Here is a 20,494-nt window from a genome sequence, read left to right on the forward strand (position 1 = left end):
TGGGAAAAGTTCCTCTCTCCACCAGCCAGAGCAGAAAAAAATGAATAATTCATAGATTATTGAGTAGAGTAGTCAGAAGGGGTTTGTCTTAGTTAGTGGAGAAAAATGAGCCCTAGACTAAATCCTGCTTTGGTGTTGCTGAACAAAACTTAAAAAAACAAGACCTAAAAGGATAAAAGATTTTCCAAGTTACTTAATTGCATCCCAGAACAAAGTTCAAGAATATTTACAGGAATGAAAAATATCTGGCACCCAGTATGGTAAAATTCACAATGTTTGGTATCCAATAAAAAATTATCCAATATTCAAAAAATGAGGAAAATCATAAGAAACATTTAAAAACTCATCCAATCAAAACAGACCCAGAGGTGATACACATAATATAATTAATATACAAGGATACAAAAATAACTATTATAATTGGATTTCATATGCTGAAGAAGTTAAAGTTTAACCATATTAATTAGAAACACAAAAGACAAAAAAGTCAAATTTCTAGAGATTTAAAGTACAGTGTCTGAGTTGAAAAAAATTCACTGAATAGAAGCAATGGCAAATTAGACACTGCAGAAGAAAAGATTAATGAACTTGAAGACACAGCAATATAAGCTATTCGACATGAAATACAGAGAAAAAGGACTGTAAGAAAATGAACAGAGTAGTAGTAAGCTTGGAACAACTTCAAGGGGCCTAATACAGCACAACTGGGACCTTGACTGGAGAGAGGTGAGGGAATAGAAAAAAAACATTTGAAGAAATAAGGGTAGAAAACTTTCCAAATTTAATGAAAACTCAGAGGTCTAAGAATTTCAATGAAACTCATGCACAAGAAACATGAAGGATATTATACCAGGCACATAATAATCAAATTTCTCAACATCAATAATAAAGAGAATATCTTAAAAGCTGCCACAGACATGACACATTATGTGCAGAGAAACAAAAAGATAACATCATATTTCTTATTGAGAACAATACAAGCAAGAAAAAAATGAAGTAACATAAGGAAAAAAAAAACTGTCCACCTAGAGTTCTACATCCAGACAACATATCTTTCAAAAAGAAAGGTAGAATAAATTATTGTTGATACATACATCAGGAGCAGACTCGCACCATAACAAATGTTAAAGAAAATTCAAGCACAGGAAAATGATACCAAATGGAAATTTGAATCTATACCAAGGAAGAGTATACATAATATATGATTCCATTTATATGAAATTCTAGAAAATGCACACTAATCTGACAGACAATAGACTGGTAGTTGCCTGGGGAGAGAAGAGGGGAGGGGTAGGAGGAAGGGATCACAAATGGGGTATGAAGGAAGCTTTTGGGAGAAGTGGACATGTCCGTTATTTTGATTGTTGTGATGGTTTCACAGATGTATGTCTGTGTCAATAATACCAAATTGTAGTTTTGAAATATGTGAAATTCATTGTATGTCAATTATTATACTTCAATAAAGCTGTTATAAAGAATAATGCCCATTAACATTCAAACTGCTACACATTATTTTTCAAAAGAAGAATAAATGCATTCCAAATAAGCACATTCTGCTAGGGCCCTTTACAACTGACAATGCACTTTCACACTCAGTCATCTTATTTGATCATCTGAGCCATCAGAAAATTGGTTATTAATGATTACCTTGGCTATTTTTCCAGGATCATGGATAGGATCAAATGAGAGGATGATACAAAAGCTTGGTGTGAACACATGACATATACCGTGATGCTATGAGGTTGGTGCACCGTGCACACTGGCAGCTCCCAAAGATGCTCAAACTCCAATAGAAAAAAAGTGGTTATTTCTACAGAATGTAGAAATGTAGCCCCTTTTCTAAAGGATTTTTGTTTGTTTTAACCTCTTCCTTTTCTAATGTGGGAGAACAGCCAAGCAATTCAGGAGATTTCTAGCACTTATGAGCTTTCAGGGAGCAAGTTAAAATTTAAAGGGCAAAATTTAGCTATTTTCACATCATTGATTGCAATCCCCTTTCCTCTGGCAGCCTTGAGAATGCTTCCAGGAGGCGGTTGTTGCCGAGAGATTTCAATGATGTTTAGATGGATACCTCCTGAGCAGCATGCCATCTTTTATGTACAGCTGTTCAGAGTTTTTTTTAAGACCTTTAAGTTTTTATTAAAATAGTCTATAGTGGAATGCTCTATTATCATTCCTAAGTGCTGTCAAATCTTTAGCATTTAGATTTTACAGCACTTAGCAAATGTAACAAGAGTATTCTACATCTCAATAGCCAAATTATGGAAGCAGCCCAAGTGTCCACTGATAGATGAATGGATAAAGGAGAGGTAGTATATATACACAATGGAGTATTATTCAGTCATAAAAAAGAATGAAATACTGCCATTTGCAATGACATGGATGGGGCTAGAGAGTATTATGCTAAGCAAAATAAGTCAATTAGAAAAAGACAAATACCATATAATTTCACTCATAAGTGGAATTTAAGAAACAAAGTAATGGGCAAAGGGGAAAAAAAGAGATACAAACCAAGAAAGAGACTCTTTACTATAGAGAACAAACTAATGTTTACCAGAGGTGAGATGGGTGGGGGGATGGGTGAAATAGGTGATGGGGATTAAGGAGGGCACTTGTGATGATAACTGGGTGATGTATGGAATTGTTGAATCATTATATTGTACATCGAAAACTAATATAATACTGTATGTTAACTAACTGTAATTAAAATTTTTAAAAATTAATAAAAAAGAATATTTTACATCTGCATGCTCCTCTCCTTTCCCATGTTACTAGGCTACTTCTTCAAACACACATTACCTTTTCTCTGCCTGTTGCAACAGGCATCTAACTGATCTCCCTTCAACTTTTTTTCTGTTTTCCTATAATCCATTTTTATACAGAGATGTCAGATTAATCCTTCAGAAACAATTATCTTGTTCAAAATTTCCTTCATCATTTCCCTATTACCCGAGGTGTAAAGACCCAACTATTAAACCTTTCAAAGTGTGCTAACAGCTCATGTTTTCTCTTCTCCTTTCATGCCTAGTCAGTACACAAACTACTACTCTTTGTTTCCTTGAATGTTCACTAAAACTTACCACTTTTGTACCTTTGCTTTTGCTGTATCTCTGCCCCACTGTCCATATGCAAATGCTTTCTCTTTGTCAAAGACTTGGTTCAAATGGTACCTTTTTCAATACTCCCATGGTCAAGAGTTAGACATTTTCTCTCCCTGTCCCCATCCCCTTCTCTCCTCTGAACTTCCCAAACACTTTGTCCATACTTCAGCCCTCATTATTTTCAGTCTTGTTATTAGCACTGAGTATGTTTTATTGGTGTCTTGAGAAATGCCTAGTGCTGAATGTTTCTTTTTTTTTTTTTTCCTTCCCCTCCCCCAAATGTTTCTTTAACAAATAAATGTATGACTGCCTACTAACCCTAACTTCATTAAGGGAAAAAACTAGGTTTTACTCATTTTCTTCTCTGCACAACATTCAGCACAATAGCTTACACAAAGGAGATGTCCAACAAGCGCCTGTTATATGAATGAAGATTCTGCCACCCCAAAATGTCTAGCACTTGGACCCAGTTCCTCCAAACAATTACTCTTAGGCAAGGAAGTTGTTAATTGTTCTATGCCCTTTCAGATTACCCTGTCTTCTGCCTTTAGTCTTATTTGCCCACTGCTTCATAGAGAACAATACCAATTCAAAATAAGCAAAGGATCAACCATGAAACTTTATCTTGAAACCACCCCAAAAGCAAAGGGCTTCACTTTATAGTATTTAACAGAAATCATTCCAATTGTAATGCCTTGCCTCAGTCTCCCCAAATTTGAACTTTTACCATGAATAAGAGACTTTTGGCAAAGTAGTTCTTACTATCTGTACTCTGTCACTTCTAGGTTAGACTAATGCTACAGTTGGCTGACTTATCTTCTAGTAACTACCTTTGCCCATGCCCTCAGTCTGTCCTTTACACAGAAGGGATATTTCTAAAATGTATATCAGATTATGTCACTCTACTACTTAAAATCCTCCAATGACTTCCCATTGCATCCAGAATGATAAACTAATTACTATACATCATAAGGGTCTACATGGTTTGGTATTTCTTACCTCTCAGACTTCATTTCCCTTCACTGCCTCTCTCTCATTTACAATGTTCCAGTCATGTTAACCTTGTCTCTTTCACTTAAACATGCCAAGTCCATTTCATCTCAGGGCCTTTAACTTGCTCTTTCTTATTTTGGAATGCTCAGCTCCCAGATGTTCACATGGCAATCCCCTTCATATTGTTCAGATCTCAATTCAAATGACAGGGAAGACTTGCTTTCCTAACAATGCTAGGCACATTAGCTATTTTAATCTTCCTCATAGCAGTTATTGGTACATGATATTAATTATTTTTTACGTATATATTATACCATCTCCAGAATGTAATATCCCTGATGGCAGGAAGTTTGTCTATCTTGGTCTTTGCTGTATCCTTAGCAACCTAGCATTCTGCCTAGCTGTCAATAAATATTTGATAACTAACTGACTTCCATAGCTATTTCTGAGCATTTGCTTTTGTGCCAGATTATGTGCTAGATAGTGGGGATTTGAAGTTAAATAAAACATGGTCCCTTCCCTTAAGGAGTTCATACTCTGGTCAGGAAGACAGATACAGAAAGAGACAGTTCTAGCATGGTGTTATAGGAGTCATGCTAGCAGGAAACACTGGGTGCTAGGGAAGTGCTGAGGAGGGTCTGCCCAGAACAGCCTGGGGCATGGTGGGGAGAGAAGTCAGAGAAAGCTTTCGAGAAGAGGTTATGCTTGAGCTGGAACTTTGGGGTGTGAGAATGTATACATGGGAGGTGGGATGGAAAAGGTAATTGTAGTCAGAGGAAAAGACATAAGACACCATGGCACATTGTGAGAACTACAATTAGCTTAGTGTGCTTAGGACATGGTATGTGAGGGAAGAACTGGGAGATGGATGGTACTGAGAAGTAAGACAGATCATTAAGGCCTTCAGATGTTACAAGTAAGGAGTTTTGGACAACGGATACAATTGAGAACTATCAAAGAACTTTAAAGGAAGAAGTTGGGTGAAAACATTCATTTTCCATCTCTGAAGGCAAGAGGGGATACCATTAAGCCCAAATGTTATCTGCCACAAATGCACTGATCTCCAATCTCTGCGTTGTGCCCGGTGGGCACACTGCTCATGACTAAACACCTACCAGAGAGATAGAGGGCTTTGTCCACCATGTACTCCTCAGCAAAGCGAATGTGACAAAAGTTCTTTTTGCTCTTCCGAATAGCAATGATCTCTCCACACTGTTCGAACACTTCCACGATGATTTGCTCAGTCCCATTTTCAGGCAGGCCACCCACAAATACTGTTTTGCACCCTGGTGGGCGTTCTCGAGTTGCAGGAGGTGGAAGATCTAAGCAGAATTGCAAAAGCATTTGAAATTAAAATGTTTGCTTGGGACAGACCTTTTTAGAAATCTAACATATCCCAGAGATAGCCCTACTGTCCCCATCAGACTTTTGCCTAAGAGTGCCAGAAGCATGTGGCCTCTAAGGTACTCATCTCTCCTCCACAGCACACGAAAATAATTTTATTCAATGGTTTGGTGACCATGACATCCAAATGATAAAAACTCAGACCCATCTGCCTGTCCCATCCAGAGTTCTTTAATTCTGTTCTTGTGTTGTGACAACTCAGCTATGCCCAATTTTCAGTTGTTTTTGCTAAGAAGACAGTTAGTGGGGGGACATCCCACTCACTTTAAATTCTTACTTTCAGGAATTCTCAGAACCAAGGTTCCTGAGAAAAAGGTTGTTTAATTCAGTTGATAGTTACTAAATTCCCTCTGTTCATGGTTACTGAAATAATTGTTTCAGAATTAATTTGACAATGATGGGGTAAACATTTACAAAAATATTTATGAGTGTCAGAATGGTTTGGCTGACAAAGTCAGCTAGACTATAAACCATCTTTTTTAGGTTTTTTGCTTTTGATATCAGCAAGTCTTTCCTCAAATTCCTTGCTGGAGGGGTGAGGTCCAGAGTCAATTGTGCAGCATTTAGAGGGAAGTATGAAAGACAGCAGAGAAAGTAAGCTCATCTGGGAAATCATTAACTAAAGTGAGATCAATTTGGCTATAGAGAGTCATTAAAAACCTATGTAATGAGATAATTCTCCCTCTGCTAAAAAAAAATATGCTTTCTACTAACTCATCTTACACATAAAGCCTGTTGGATCTGCTAGATCCTTGTTGCTATTTATATGTATCCAAGCATTTTCCAAACAAAATTCTACAGTTCATAGCCCAACAAAACAAAGCATGATGGTCAAGGGTTTCTTTAGTGTTGGTTTTGTTATCTGCAAGGATTTATTTTGTGTAATCCATTCTTTCCATTCAGCTCTTCACAACAATTCTCCCAGCTCAAGATTTGGAGAGCTCAACTAGTGATTACTGCTCCCATGCAAAAATAAATGAGTCTCACTTGTAGATTAGGCCAAGGTCTTCACCTGACACTTATCCAAGTTGGCAAGCAGATGATTTGGGAGCTTCCTTGGGTATAAGCATCTCTAGCTTTCTCACTTTGCTACCACTGTCTGTCTTATCAGTGTGGCTCAGAATAATCAGGTTCTCATGATGCTCTCTTCCCCTCTATTTAGTCAATAAAAGGGATAAAGGCATTCAGGGAACTTATAAAGTTTCTGTTAATAAAAAAAATTCTGTAATTTCAAAAACTCGCTGTATTGGTCTTTTGTTCCATAGGAGAAATTTAAAGGGAAAAGGAAGAGATTCCTAGTGAGCAGGAATCTGAAATGTCTTAGTCATGGGCACTGGAATAATGTGGTTTTTAGCCAAAAAAAAGGGAAATGAGGTCCAGAATCTCTTAAGACTTCCGCTTCTGAGTTCTTAAGAAATGAAAGGATTCTAACATCACAGTTCCAGTGATTCTCAACTCCAACAGCACATTAGAATCAACTTGGGAGTCAACCAAACAAAAAATTCCTGGGTTCACTCCAAAGAATGATTTAATTAGTCTGGGGTATAGCCTGTGCATTATTTTTTTTAAAGCTCCTCAGGCAACTCTAATAGTAGCTAGGATTGAAAACCACTGGCTTGGTCTAGACTTCTCATATTACAAAGAAAAACCTTAGCTGAGTGAGGTTGAGTGACTCATTCAAGGTCGCCAAATTGGATAGAAAGAGAAGGAATATGAACTTGGAGCAGGTAAACCTGGATTTAAACCTTAACTTAGTAACTGTATGACCTTTTGAAAATTACATATCCTCTGGGTACCTCATTCTTTCATCTTTAAAATTGGGATATTGTCCTCTACCTTACAAGGATTTTTGTAGGATAGTTGATAATCTACTGTCTATATTGCAAGTGCTACAATGCCTAGCACTTGATAGGCTCCCAATTGGTCATTATTGTAGTGTTATTATTATATACTGTTATAGAACCCAGATTTTCTGATTACCAATCTGGGGCTTTCTAAAGCACTACTACAAGACTGGGGTGGAATGGCAGCTTAAGACCTGGACTTCTAAACTCCCAGTTCCTTGTTTTAGCCAAATCTTCAGATAAGGCTTGGTTTGGGAAGGAATCACTCTTCTCAATAGAGGAATCTATAGCTGTGAAGAGACATATGGTTTTGACCATGGAACACAATCTAGCCACTGACTATATAGGTAAAAAATTTTCAAGAGCACCCCTACAGTTAGAGCCATGTTTTCAAATCAAGGGCTTTAGACTAAAATCCTGTTACAGAATCCTTCTGAAGTTTACTATTTAAGGAATTTGATGGTAAAGAATCTTTTTGTGAAGTAAATGTTCACCTTTTTATATTATTTAAGTTTGCGTAGTTAGGTCTACCTTTTGGTCCACTGAGAGACTCTAAGGAATATCTGGTTACTGATGCAGTTACATATAACACAGAAAATACAAAGTCTCTTTCTTCTCACTACATTTGTAGGATTCAAAAATTCTGTGATGAAATCATCACTCTATTTAGATGCTGTGATTATTCTGTGGTAACTGCTAAGTAAGAAAGCATAAAAGCCACTAAGTAGCGTCCAGAATTCTGGGGATTTATTTGTTTTCCTTGGGTAAATGTAGAAAGTCTCTTTGATAGCATTCACTGAGATTTAGGTGTATGCCACCAAACAAGGCAATGGGCTGTACTATCTTCCTTAGTAGACAGTACTTATTCTTTAATTAACAGCTCAAAGCACTTTATTGTCTGGGCCTCATTTACTAATCCCACTGAAATACAGTGATCTGGGCACAGCAATGATAACTCCATAGGAGAGCAAATTCAAAGTCCACCTATTAATCAGGTAATGTGCTGAACTTTTGTAATACCCAATCACTACTGTGGACAGAGAAGAAGAAAACTTCATGTAAAATGATTCAAGATAACTGAGAGTATAAAAAAAACTTTAATCTCTGGTAATGGAAAAGGAGGAACTTCTAGCAATTCTAATTACAACTAAGCACCTACTCTGGGGAGCTCTGTTGGGGCAATCAGCATTAAGATCAGAGTCACTGCTGATCTTTGAGAAATGAGGCAGGGGACAGCATGGAGAACCTATAAACCACTTGCATCTTGCTTTTCAAAGGAGCATCACATATCACTCAACTGGTTTGCCAGAATTTACATACTGCAAAGTGTTTGAGTTGATTTTATTAGATGCCTAAGACTGAAGGCCCCCTCGATAATCAGCAGGGGTCAGATATATTTTAATGTAATTCCAACTGATTGGAAATAATCAGAAGACTAGTGAATTTTTATTAATTCTCAGTTTACCCACTTTCTCTAACTTTCTTTATAGAACCCAGCCCTAGGAGACAAAATGAGGTTGGCCTGTTCTGATACAGTAAAATGAAAAAATCACTCTTTTTCTGGCTCCTGGGTGCTTTCCCATGTCCCTGTACACAGATAGCAGATGATATTCCACCATTTATTCCTCATTTACTATTAACTTGACAGTAGATTCCAAATGCAACCTCTTCATGTAGAAGCTCTATCAGCTGAAGTGGGAGGAAAACCAATAGTGTGGTGTCCTGAAAGCCAAGTAAAGAAAGTATACCAATGACTAAGGAGTAATCAACTGTGTTGCATATGGCTATTAGGTCAATTAGGAAGAGAACTGAGAACTAACTACTAGATTTAGGTCACTAGTATTCTTTTTTCTTAAAGTTTATTTATTTTCAGAGAGACAGAGATAGCGTGAGTGGGGGAGGGGCAGAGAGAGGATCCCAAGCAGGCTCTACGCTGTCAGTGCAGAGCATGACGTAGGCTCGATTTCACCAACTGTGAGATCATGACCTGAGGCGAAACTAAGAGTCGGACACTTAACTGACTGAGCCACCCAGGTGCCCCTGGTCACTAGAGTTCTTAAACAAGGGAAGTTTTGATAGAGGAGTGGGGCAAGAGCATAAATGAAGATTTAAAAGAGAATTGGAAAAGAACTGGAAACAGCAAGTAAAGAAGACTTTTGCTGCTACTGGGTATACAGAAATGCAAACTCCTCTTTCTCTTTTACATTTTCAAATGTTGTAATTCCTCAGGGCACTTAGCTTGTTTGTCATCCTTTCTTGATCTATATAACCTCTCTAGTGGTCTTAGTCATTCTTACACCTTCAAATCACCTAATGTTTCAAGAAGGATGAAGGGATTACTAGTACTAAGAATAGTAGAGACATAAAGTAATTTAAGGGCTAAAAATTACCCATTGGGCCTACCACCCAATATTTACGTGGAAATGCATTAGAGCAATGAATGATTAACTGTTGTTTTAATTTCCATATCTTCCACGTGGAAATGTTCCAGGAGAAGGTAGGCTTGCAGTTGGGCTGAAGAGGAGTGTGATACTGGGAAGCAGCTGCACTTGACTAAAAGGATGGGTACGTGGCAAGTAGAAACAATGGATTGAAGAGAGTCACATGAAGCATACCAGTGAATTTTGAAGTCAGGAGTTGGACTTGGCACTTGTAGGCAATGGGAACCTTGGGGCTTCTGGGTTCTGTATATGTGACAAGCACCTGGATGAAGTGTCAGGTGGGAGAGGGGGGAAGGAATTGATGGTAAAGATACTGTCTAATGAAGCAACAAGACAGAAGCAGATTGGATGGGTGCATAAAGAGACTGTGAGAGTCCCTAGATCACAGGACCTTACTGTTGAGAGGCCACTGAGTGCAAGAGAATATACCAGAGACAGAACCAGAATATACCGGAGGTAGGCATAAATACCGGGGTTTATAATCAAGGCCTTATCAGACAAGGTTGGTAGGCTCTGGAGAAGGTTAAGTGACTTAGTCGTACCAAATCCCTGCTCTTCCCATCACACTTTCACAGTGTGGGGCTGTGAACAAAAACGGCACTTGCCATGCTTTCAGCACCGAACAGAGGGAGTCTTCTCCATTAGCCATTGTGTTTTCCCCACACAATTAACCTGAGCCCCCTTTTGACAAAATCCAAGTTCTAAACAGGAAACAGAACACCAGTTCACTTTAAGCTGTGTCAGGAGTGTTAGTTTTTAATTCAATTCCAAAGCCAGGTTCCTTCCCTGAAGCCACAACTTTATTGGTACTAATTGCTCTGTCAGTATTCTTAACACAGAGATGAAGAAAAAAAGTATTGAGCCATGAAGGTAAAATGCTTCCCTCTCGCTCTGGCTCTTCCAGCTCAGACTCAAGAAGGCATGACTGTACGTGGGAAAGATAAATGTATTTGAGGGATGTTTATCTGTTTCTTTTCCTAGAGACAATCAAAAGTTAGAGCCTCTTTAAGCCGTGTATGTCTACATTCCTTTAAAGACCACTCAATAATGTGGTCTATGTGTTATACACAATGTATCTGTTATTCTTTGGCAATTCAGAGACTGAATATCCTGTAAAGTCATCTCTTGTACCCAACCTAGACATTACAAGGTATGAGCCATCCTGTTACGTTAGACTTGATTGAGACAATGAAAGCCTAGGGCAAGCTGATTATGTGATAAATGAATGATTAAACCAGCAGGATTGTACCTTTACATAAACAGGAGGTTTTAACACTGGAAATGCCTAAATTCGTGGCTTTTGAAGTGAAAAAATGTAGAATTAGTGATGCATAGCTTTCCCTAATCCAAAAGCAACACACTGGATGAAAGGGAAAAAAGTCCATTGCCCATTTGTAGGGACAGTGGCACTAAGAGGAAGAGACAGGGTACAACAGTGCCATTCATTCACCTAGGCACTAAACACAAATCCAGGAATGGCCACTTGAGCTGGCAGATAAGGCCTACAAGGCCATCTTATTCTGCATTCCCTAATTCTCTTGTGACATACTAGCTCTTCTCCCAATTCAGTCCTCTGAGATGCAGCCTCCTAGATTTCTTATTGGCCTAGAAGGAAGTACCCTGCTGACAATCAAGTTCAAAGACCTGAAGAAGGCACTGAGAACATTTCTCACTAGCAAAAAGAGATGAGATGATTTGGTCAATGAACCCTTACTGATTCTAAAGTCTTGTTAGCTATGGATAGACTATACTAGAATTTGGGTCCCTGCCAGGGCCTGATTCCATGATTAACTAATTCCTGTGTAAGGTAGGAGATGAAATAGTTGTCTGAAGTCACATGTCAAAAGTTCATGTTTATTGTGATAAGGCAAGTTCACTTGATCTATGGCCTGAACCCTTGAATGTGTCCCTTAACAGCTTTAATCTTAGCACTGTAGTGGCAGCTCCCTTAAGTAGGTCACCCAGCACCACTAGAACTGTGGAAAAAGCTCTAATGAGGCTTGGGTCATGTGTAGAAACAACGTCTGATCACTTAAAGTAAATAAAACCACAAATAGACCTAGAAAAATGTTTGAGTCAATTATTGCTGCTATGTTTTAAGTGAAATATGGCCAACATATGTTTGCAGATATTTTTAAGAGTCTAAGGAGAAACCTATTCATTACTGCAAAGATAGATCCATAGATCATTTCCACATGAATTTCATTGACTAGATGGATGCAAGTGGTTCGACTCAGTCTCAGTATTCCTCTTTGCCCTCGTAGCAAGTTAAACCTCACCCCACTTTCTATTGCAGCCCATCAGTTGAATAGCAGTAGTTTGAGTGATGTGTGAATATAGCTAGTAGCAATGGAGGATTCTTAGCACCAAATATGTATTCTCATGTGCCTCGGGCAGGCTCAGACACACACTATTACTGCCATTATCAGCATGTAGGCCAGTTATGAAAAAGAGAGTCTGCAAATGACAGTGTTGAACAATTTGTGTCAGGTGTCTCTGTACGAACACACTTGAATTCCTTACCAGATGGCATTAGAAACACGTTTTATCATTTGTAATGCAACCAACACACAGAAATCTACTATTCTATGCATAAAATTCAACCTTGCCTAATAAGAGAAAATTTTCCCGTCTTCTGTTTTCTAGGTGAAGCTTCTGTATATACATCTATGAAGCCCTAGGGTATTTTTTTTTGAAAAAGAAGAAAGTGTTCCTAGACACCAAAACATTATGACTTGTGTGGAGAAAAAGCAGAATATTACTTGGATTTGGAGGGAAAAGTGTGCAGCTTTTACAGTGTATGATCTCTTTTACTACTGGCATATCTGGTGGAATTGGAGGAGGTACTATTCCCAAGCCAGGCATCATTGGAGTGATTGGTGGAATTCCAGTCATCATTCCAAGAGCAGGATCAAAGTCTAAAAAAGGAGAGGAAAGAGAGAACAATAAGTGACACCAGGCAAGGCCAAGTGGAGGCAGAATGTTACCTTATACATTTCAAGCCAAGGGACTTTCTAAGACGAAGGCAAAATATTTAAGAAAACATGGTATTAGCATTAGGTCTTAAATATTATATTCTACTTGTGCATTTTCCTTTTGGGATAGGGATCTTTGTTTTTGCTTGACCAGTCTATTTGTCTCTATATATCATTTTTGACATCCAAGGCCTTTCATACTATGTGCCTTGTCTGTTGATCTTGCCTTTACTAGTTCTCAACACACATTCTCTGCTCCATACAGACAAGGCTCCCTACTATCCCTTGTCTTTTTGCAGTATAGCATGGTATTAAGAGCATACAATTTTGGGGATCAGGAAGACCTGGGACCTACTTCTATTGTTTGCTTAGCAGGATGAATCTTTTGAACCCCCATTTCATCATCTGCAAACACCTACCTTATAGGGAATTGTGACGAATAAGCAAAATGATGAATGCAATGTGCTTAGCATAATGTATAGCACAAAAATATTCAATGAATAACTATTCTCCTTGCTTTTGTTCATATTGTTCTCCCTTTTTGGAATCACTAGACTCTCTCCCAATTCTCCCCATACTTAAGGCTGGCCTTAAGTCTCACCCTCCCTGAAGAACTTTTTCCAGATAATTCTGTTCATTCTTAACTCTGTGTTGAAAAATTGTTCTACACTTGTTTCTACTGAATTTTATTTTATTTTGCATCATCTTTTGTTTTATTCAGGGATGCTTCTAGGATGTGTAGGGGCCCCCAAACAAATACTTTTCTGTGGGGCTCATCTATATAAACAATTCAATTCACCCCAAATCAACATCAACACTATTTCGCTGGCACAATCTCATGTGATACCATGAAAGAAATACCACACCAGGTAGCTGGACTGATTTACTTGCCAGGCTACCTTCCTGGAACAGAGTCTGGGAGGACTCCATAGGCCTGAGTTCTGAAGCTTCTTGGAGAATATGGTTGACTCCACATGTAGAGTAGAGGATTAGAGAATGCCCCAAAGAGGATAAATGATGACTGGGGTCCACACAGGTTCAGGCTGAGATTGGGACTCTTTGCTTAGACAACACTGCAGGCACTGGTCAGTCCCAGACAATGAAGAGGAATTTTAAAAATTTCAATAAAGGTGCTCCTTGAGATTAGAACCTATATACGACCTGTTATGGACTCAGGGCACCTACCCTGATTATACTACCTACCTTAGCACTGGGTGGGGGGCCTTAGAAAACATCAAGGCAGGCATTTCAAAGCAGGAGGTCCCCTGAGATGCAGGCTTAGGGCAAAGTTCCCACTTGCTTGGGTCTATGGGTGGTACTGATTTTGTTTAAATTTTGTCTCTATAACAAAATGCAAGTTCTCTGAGAGAAGGAAATCCATTATACTTCCTTATTCTCTACCTCTCAGCCCTGTCCTCTGCTACAGAATGCACAGTGGGCTGCAAGCAAAGAAAGTATTGCATAAGGAGTTGTGATAATGTAGGGGCAGTTGCAGTAGCAGTAGTGTACCTGAACCCCCAAAACTTCACTCTGCTCACCACAAAAACATGAGGGGGCAATCCTTATAAGCACATCCTCAAGGAGCTCAGAATTCCCTGGGTGGTTCTCCAAGATGTTGAAAGGGATGGATCTAAACAGTGGGAAGAATGTGTGGTCCCTATAGAAGTGGAACTTCAGGTACAATAGGTCCAGTAGGGGTGAGTCTCGTGACTGGGCAGATAGGCAGGTGGTAGCGCATGTGCACAGCCAGTCCACAAGAGCTAGAGCATTCGCCATCTTCCCACACGCCTGTCATGCTGAAATATCAAGACCCCGGATATGTTTGGGAAGAAAAAAATGTCTTCCAAGAAATTTCCAAGAAATTAGAGGAAAATTTATTTTTCTGAAAACAAATTTACTTTTAGCCTTCACGTGCAATCTCACCCAACATGCACTTTTACACATGCATGTGAGCACATGCACTCTCTCTCATGCACCCTCTCTTTCTCTCTCTCTCCCTGCCTTCCTCCTTGTGGCCCTCATATCTCTACTTTTCTCCACATAGTAGTGGAACGTTTCTTAATATCTGTGTACCACCATTTTGTTTTTGATAAAAGTGGGGATAAATGATGACATTTAGCTCAAAGGATGAAAGGACAGAACAGATACGAAAACCCATGGCATAAGTGGTAGTCCTGATAGGTAAGTTTCCTTCCTTCCATTCAAAACATGCATACACACAACAATAAATTCACTGTTTTGGGCATTCATTCCCACATTCCACAAGCATTCGTGATAGGTTTTTATATGTCAGGCTCTATCAGGTGGGGGCAGGGGGTCCAGGTCTTCCTTTCCATCTTGGAGGACTTAGGCCCCTGATGCCCTATGTTCCCACACTGAAGAATAGGAGCACTGTGGTTAAAAATACCATTTACGTCTTTGGAAAATTTGATTTCTTGTGTTTATTATTTTGGAAAAATTGTTAACATTATCTCACCCATTTACAAACTGTTAATTTTCCGTAGGAAAAGATCAGATTAGATTGTGTGCCAACTAAACAATTCCATCTATTTTTCCTCTCCAACTGAAATGTTTGTCTTCCTTTTATTGTTCTGCCTGCCTCCTCATTGTTATTCATACAGCTCTGTCACTCACAACTCTGCCTTACCACAGATTACAGAAACATCAGTTCATTAAGCAAGTCCTGCCACTTCGGCTGAGAAAGAAATGCCCGTCTCCATGTACTGTCTACTAACAAATGGAGACAAACAAAAAACAAATACACAAGATAAATATAACTCCTGACTGAGGTACTCACCACTCTGTTTGGTATGATTACATTAATATTTTATGAAATTCATTTAAAAGCAGATGTATTCATGACATATGGCTAAAGCAAAGAGTAGATAAACTCCCTTTCTTTCTTGCGTTCAATATGACAAGAGCTCCATAGGCTACACTGCCTAGCAGGGCTTGCTAGAGGGCAGGTTGCACATGACATTTCAAAGGCTCCTAACACATTGATTATTTCTTTTGTTTATCTTCAGCCATTAAGCACCCAAGTCGATGTAAATTTCTGATGCCAACCAAGAAAATAACCATTTGAAGTCATGGGACTTATACAAGTATTGCAGAACCTGAAATATCAAAGAAGTCCAATAATTTAAAACACATTGGGAATAGGACGCCAGAGAAATTATCTCCCTCTTTGAGGCTTCAAGCCTGGCTTGAGGAGTACACCTATAATTACATAGTATTAATATTTATGTTAGGAATTCAAACTTCTGAAGGAGATCTGAAATCATTTTATACAAGGGCTATGGAAAAGGCCAACGTATTCCTCCAAAGTCCTTCCTATGATAAATGCCCTGTTCTGTTTTGCTTTTATATCTCTCCTTCCAGTACCTTTTCCCTGCAGCCTTTCTGACTTGGTATTGCCATGCCTGGAAGTGTCATAAATGTTGGTTTGCATTCGTCTTCTGATTCATGAACTTCCCAAAGTCCCAGCTTAACTGGAAATGCCACAAGTTCTGTGTGTCAGTTGGACCAGCTTGCTCCTCTGAGTTGCAACTCTACTATGTGATTTCAAGTAATATTTCAGTGTGGCCTTAAGCTTTCCTGCCCCCTAGCAACTTGTGCTCATTCTACCTAGAGTAGTTACCTGGCAGTACAATTATGTTCCATTCTCTTTATACATTTGAGCCAGGGGGTTACATTGCAGGCACATAGCATTTCTGCGCTGCCATCCAGTCATCCATATGTCCATCCATTCACTAGTCTGATGCCAGGCCCTGTGCCAGGAGTTGGGATTTAAGGAACGAGTAAGACAAAATCCTCAGCCTCACAGTCTAGTTTGGAAACATCCATGCAGTTACACTTATGTATCACCAATTATTATAAACAGCCAAATTGTTTACTGGATGCTTACAGTGTGCTAGGCACTGTGTTAAGCATTTTATATAATCACATTCCAAGAAGACTGTGACCTAGCTACTGTTATTATCCTTCATTTTATAAAGAAATTAGGCCTCAGAGTGTTGAGTTACTTGCCCAAGATTATACAGCCAGTAAGAAGCAGAACTAGGATTCAAATCCAGGTTGGTCTAACTATTAATACTCTTAACCACTACACTCAATGCAGTGTGACATTAACCTCTCAATGCAGTGTGACAATTGTTTTCATGAATTAACTTAATTATAGGTATAAAGTGAAACTGGTATGATGAAAAACATGGCAAATGAACAACTAAGCACTTCCATACAGTTATTTTTTCCCAGTGTGACAGATTAAAGGGGGATACAAATTCTTTGACACCCCTCTCACCAAGAGGTAAACTCTATGTCCCCCACCCCCATTTGAATGTGGATGGGTTCCACACTGCTTTGACATAAGAGAAGTTGTGCCTGTTTTCAGGCTCAGGCCTTGAGAGAGACACCATTCCCACTTCTTGTTTCTGGGATTGCATGCTATGGGATCTTCAAGACACCATGTAACGTGTCGGACTACTGTGGTAGAGAGACATGTGGAGAGGACCTTAGAGTAAATGGAAGGAGAGAGATCCAGCTGAGCCCAGTGTTTTAAGCTGTCCCTGCCAAAATGCCATGCATATGAATAAAGTTGTCTTGGAATCTCCAGACTAGACTACCACAGCTGAGGCATCCCAGTTGATACCATATGGCATAGAAGAATTGCTCATAAGAGTCCTGCCCAAATTCTTCACCCAGAAAATCTTAAAATAGAATAAAATGATTGCTTTTTAAGCTACTAAGTTATAAAGTAGTTTGTCATACAGCAATAGACAGAATATGCAGCATGCCTAGGGACTGGGGTGTGATTAGTTAGTTAATAGAGTTGGCTATTTCCAAAGAATGGGACTAGAAAGTACACTAAGTACCCAAACTAGACTGACCATGATTTTTTCTCCGATTATTGAAATGGTGCTGTGGGATCCTGCAAGGTCCCAGAGCCACCATCTTGAGCACTTGTGGTCATTGCACTGCACGGCCCATTGACACAATGCCAGGTGACTGATACTCTACTAGATGGACTAAGACTACAGATGTCTACAAAGCACTAGAAACCTTAGAGGTTGCCCATTTTTGATGCCTGACAAAGTTGCCACACTCACCAATTTTATGGTTCAATTCTTGATATTTTCTGGCAGGATGGATCACACTGGTTTTCTTCCGATAAAATGCAAACTCCACTTTTGTAGCGGGGGAGAGGGATGGTGTCCATAATACTATTAACCATTAATTGAGTGTGTATGGATTTTCAGGTTTTATACATATCATCTCATTTAATTTTCACAATCCTAAGGAATGGACAATATACTACTCCCTATTTTACAGATGAGGAAATTGAAGCTCACAGAATTAACACTGTATGGCCATACAGTAGGTGGCTTTTACTAACCACATTCTCAATCATTCATCTATATTGCTTCCCACAAAGTCCATGGATCCACTGGAAAAAAGAGATACTCCCTGTCAGATTAAGCTCTATCTCTACCTACTCAACCTGTAGCAGGCCTTCAAATGTTTCTCTCCAAAAGGCTACCATCTGGTTGCTTATCTCTACACTTAGAACTTCCTGTTCAGGTGTTTGATACACATATTGCCACACTAATAGTTAATTTAGAGGCCTCTTTAAAATACATTGTCTCAACTTTGAGTCACAGATGAAGTTAAAATTGTGGCAGTGTATGAACTGGAAGTGGGCAAAGGTAGGAGGTGACACATTTACTGTTGGTCTTGCCTTTTTAGCACTGGACCTGGTTCTGGCTAGCTGGAAGACCCTTCATATCGTCAGAAAGGCTCTGCCTGCACTTAGTGACTTCTTGCCATCCAAGAGCCCCTCCAGGCCCATAAAGGCATTTCCATTTTGTTAGGTGCTCCAGAGACTCTTTGAGCACCAGGAGGTAGTTGGCACTCACAATAAAACCACTGAAATGCAACCATAGATTAGTCTAAAATAAGTGTTCCAAATGAGATCTAAATATAATTAAGGTATTTTACAGAAAATTGATTCCAATTCAGGTATACATTTCTGGGACATTATTGCTATTTGTTTAGACTTCCTATAAAATTCATTGGAAAATAAGAATTTTGCCTGGGTATTATGAAATTTTAACCCACTACAGTTCTGACTGCCTCTTCGCCATGCAAATCCTCACAAAGACTTTTCAAGCAGTCAATCTTAAGAGAGAACATATATTTCTAAGGATAGCCTGGCTACACTGACAGATGATCCTGCAGTTATCAGTAGCCCTCTTGGAAATAGAGCACTAGTTTCCAAATTTTTGCATAATGACTCTCAAATTCTACTAACATCTGCCTGCTTCTCCAAAACATCATCTAAACCCTTACTTCAGGCCAGCTGGAAAGTTGAGGCAGGGCTTGGTTTGTGTACAATGGCAAATAAGGTAGAAAACTAAGCTTGGGTGGATTATATGGCATAATTAGAGTTCACAAAGACTCTCCCCAGTAAATCTCAACTTTGATTTCAAATTTATACAAATGAAGCTTTATTTCTTTAGTATAAATTTTTGCAGATATCTACCTTTCTAGCCCACCTTCCCCCTATTCCTTCCTATTTATTTATACTGTGTTCTTCCTTTGTTAGAACATTTGACAGATTAAGGATCATGACCTTGACTGTCATCATGGGAGGCTGTGAACACCTTTGGAGGGGCATTACTGAGGACATTTCACTCTACATCTGTGGTTCCAAGATTTCTAGAGTTTAGAGAGGAATAAAAATAATTACATATGTACGTATATTATCTTCCTCTTAATTTGCCAAAACAAGACATGGGAAAAAATAACAGAAACTAGCCAATATACCATGCACACAGTTCATAAAAGACAGAATATTTTAAACCAAACAATGTAGAAAGTCTATAATCTCAGAATAAAGAACAGTCATTTCAACTAAGCAAATTTAGTTTTATATAAAAATCACTATATTTTTAGTTTTTATATTTTGCAGCAAATTAGGGAAAATAATATTGACTAGTCCTGGGCTACACAACTGTGCTTGGGCTTCAGAAATTACTCAACTACCTCACTTAGTGTACATCCCTATAAGAAGCTCCCTATGAAAAAATTCTTTCAGAGCTAAAATGTCAAATACACACACAAAATTGTGAAGGGGCATGAAAAGTTTGACTTCTCTGAGGTTTGGTATATTTTTTCTTCATGGAAAATGCAAATTACATAACTGATCATGTTTCCCTTTTTGTTTTGGCTATCTGGTCACGGGTACAGCTCAACTTTAGAAATTGGGTAGGATCCTATGACCTACACATCTGAATTCTAATTAACCTCCCTACCTGATCTTCACTTAAAAATGTATATTTATTTTGAGAAACAGGGAGAGAGGGAGAGAGGGAGAGAGAGAGAGGGAGTGGAAGAGGGGCAGAGAGAGAGGAGAGAGAGAATCCTACGTAGGCTCTGTGCTGACAGCACAGAGCCCAACTAGAGATCATGACCTGAGTTGAGGTCAAGAGTCAGAGGCTTAACTGACTGAACCACCCAGGTGCCCCCTGGTCTTCACCTTTGACCTTCATTTATATTTTCCTAGAAGCTGGTTTATTTTGCTTGTAATTTTTCTCTTTTATTATAACCTTTCTCATATGCTGCCTCAAACTTTGTGGAATGGGATGATGTAATTCTACTCAATATTTAACCATTGTCCCCATGCCGTATACTCTAGTATACATTCCAGTAATTGATGCATCATTTCCTCTTCCTGG

The 20,494-nt window shown here is 38.9% G+C and overlaps 1 protein-coding gene across 1 annotated transcript in view; it reads right to left on the reverse strand.

Moving 5' to 3' along the window:
* ENOX2 (ecto-NOX disulfide-thiol exchanger 2) overlaps window positions 1-20,494 on the reverse strand; it is a 63,084-nt gene that overhangs the window by 37,312 nt on the left and 5,278 nt on the right. Inside the window, exons 2-3 of the mRNA XM_047082005.1 lie at window positions 12,546-12,701; window positions 5,210-5,416 (exon numbers count right to left, since the gene is read on the reverse strand). Of these exons, the coding sequence (XP_046937961.1) occupies window positions 5,210-5,416; window positions 12,546-12,701 (363 nt within the window). The remainder of the gene's footprint in view (window positions 1-5,209; window positions 5,417-12,545; window positions 12,702-20,494) is intronic.

This window comes from Lynx rufus, unplaced genomic scaffold (assembly GCF_022079265.1).
Source record: "Lynx rufus isolate CCGP_SWC_20201006 ecotype Redwood Valley unplaced genomic scaffold, mLynRuf1.p SCAF_19, whole genome shotgun sequence".
NCBI lineage: Eukaryota > Metazoa > Chordata > Mammalia > Carnivora > Felidae > Lynx > Lynx rufus.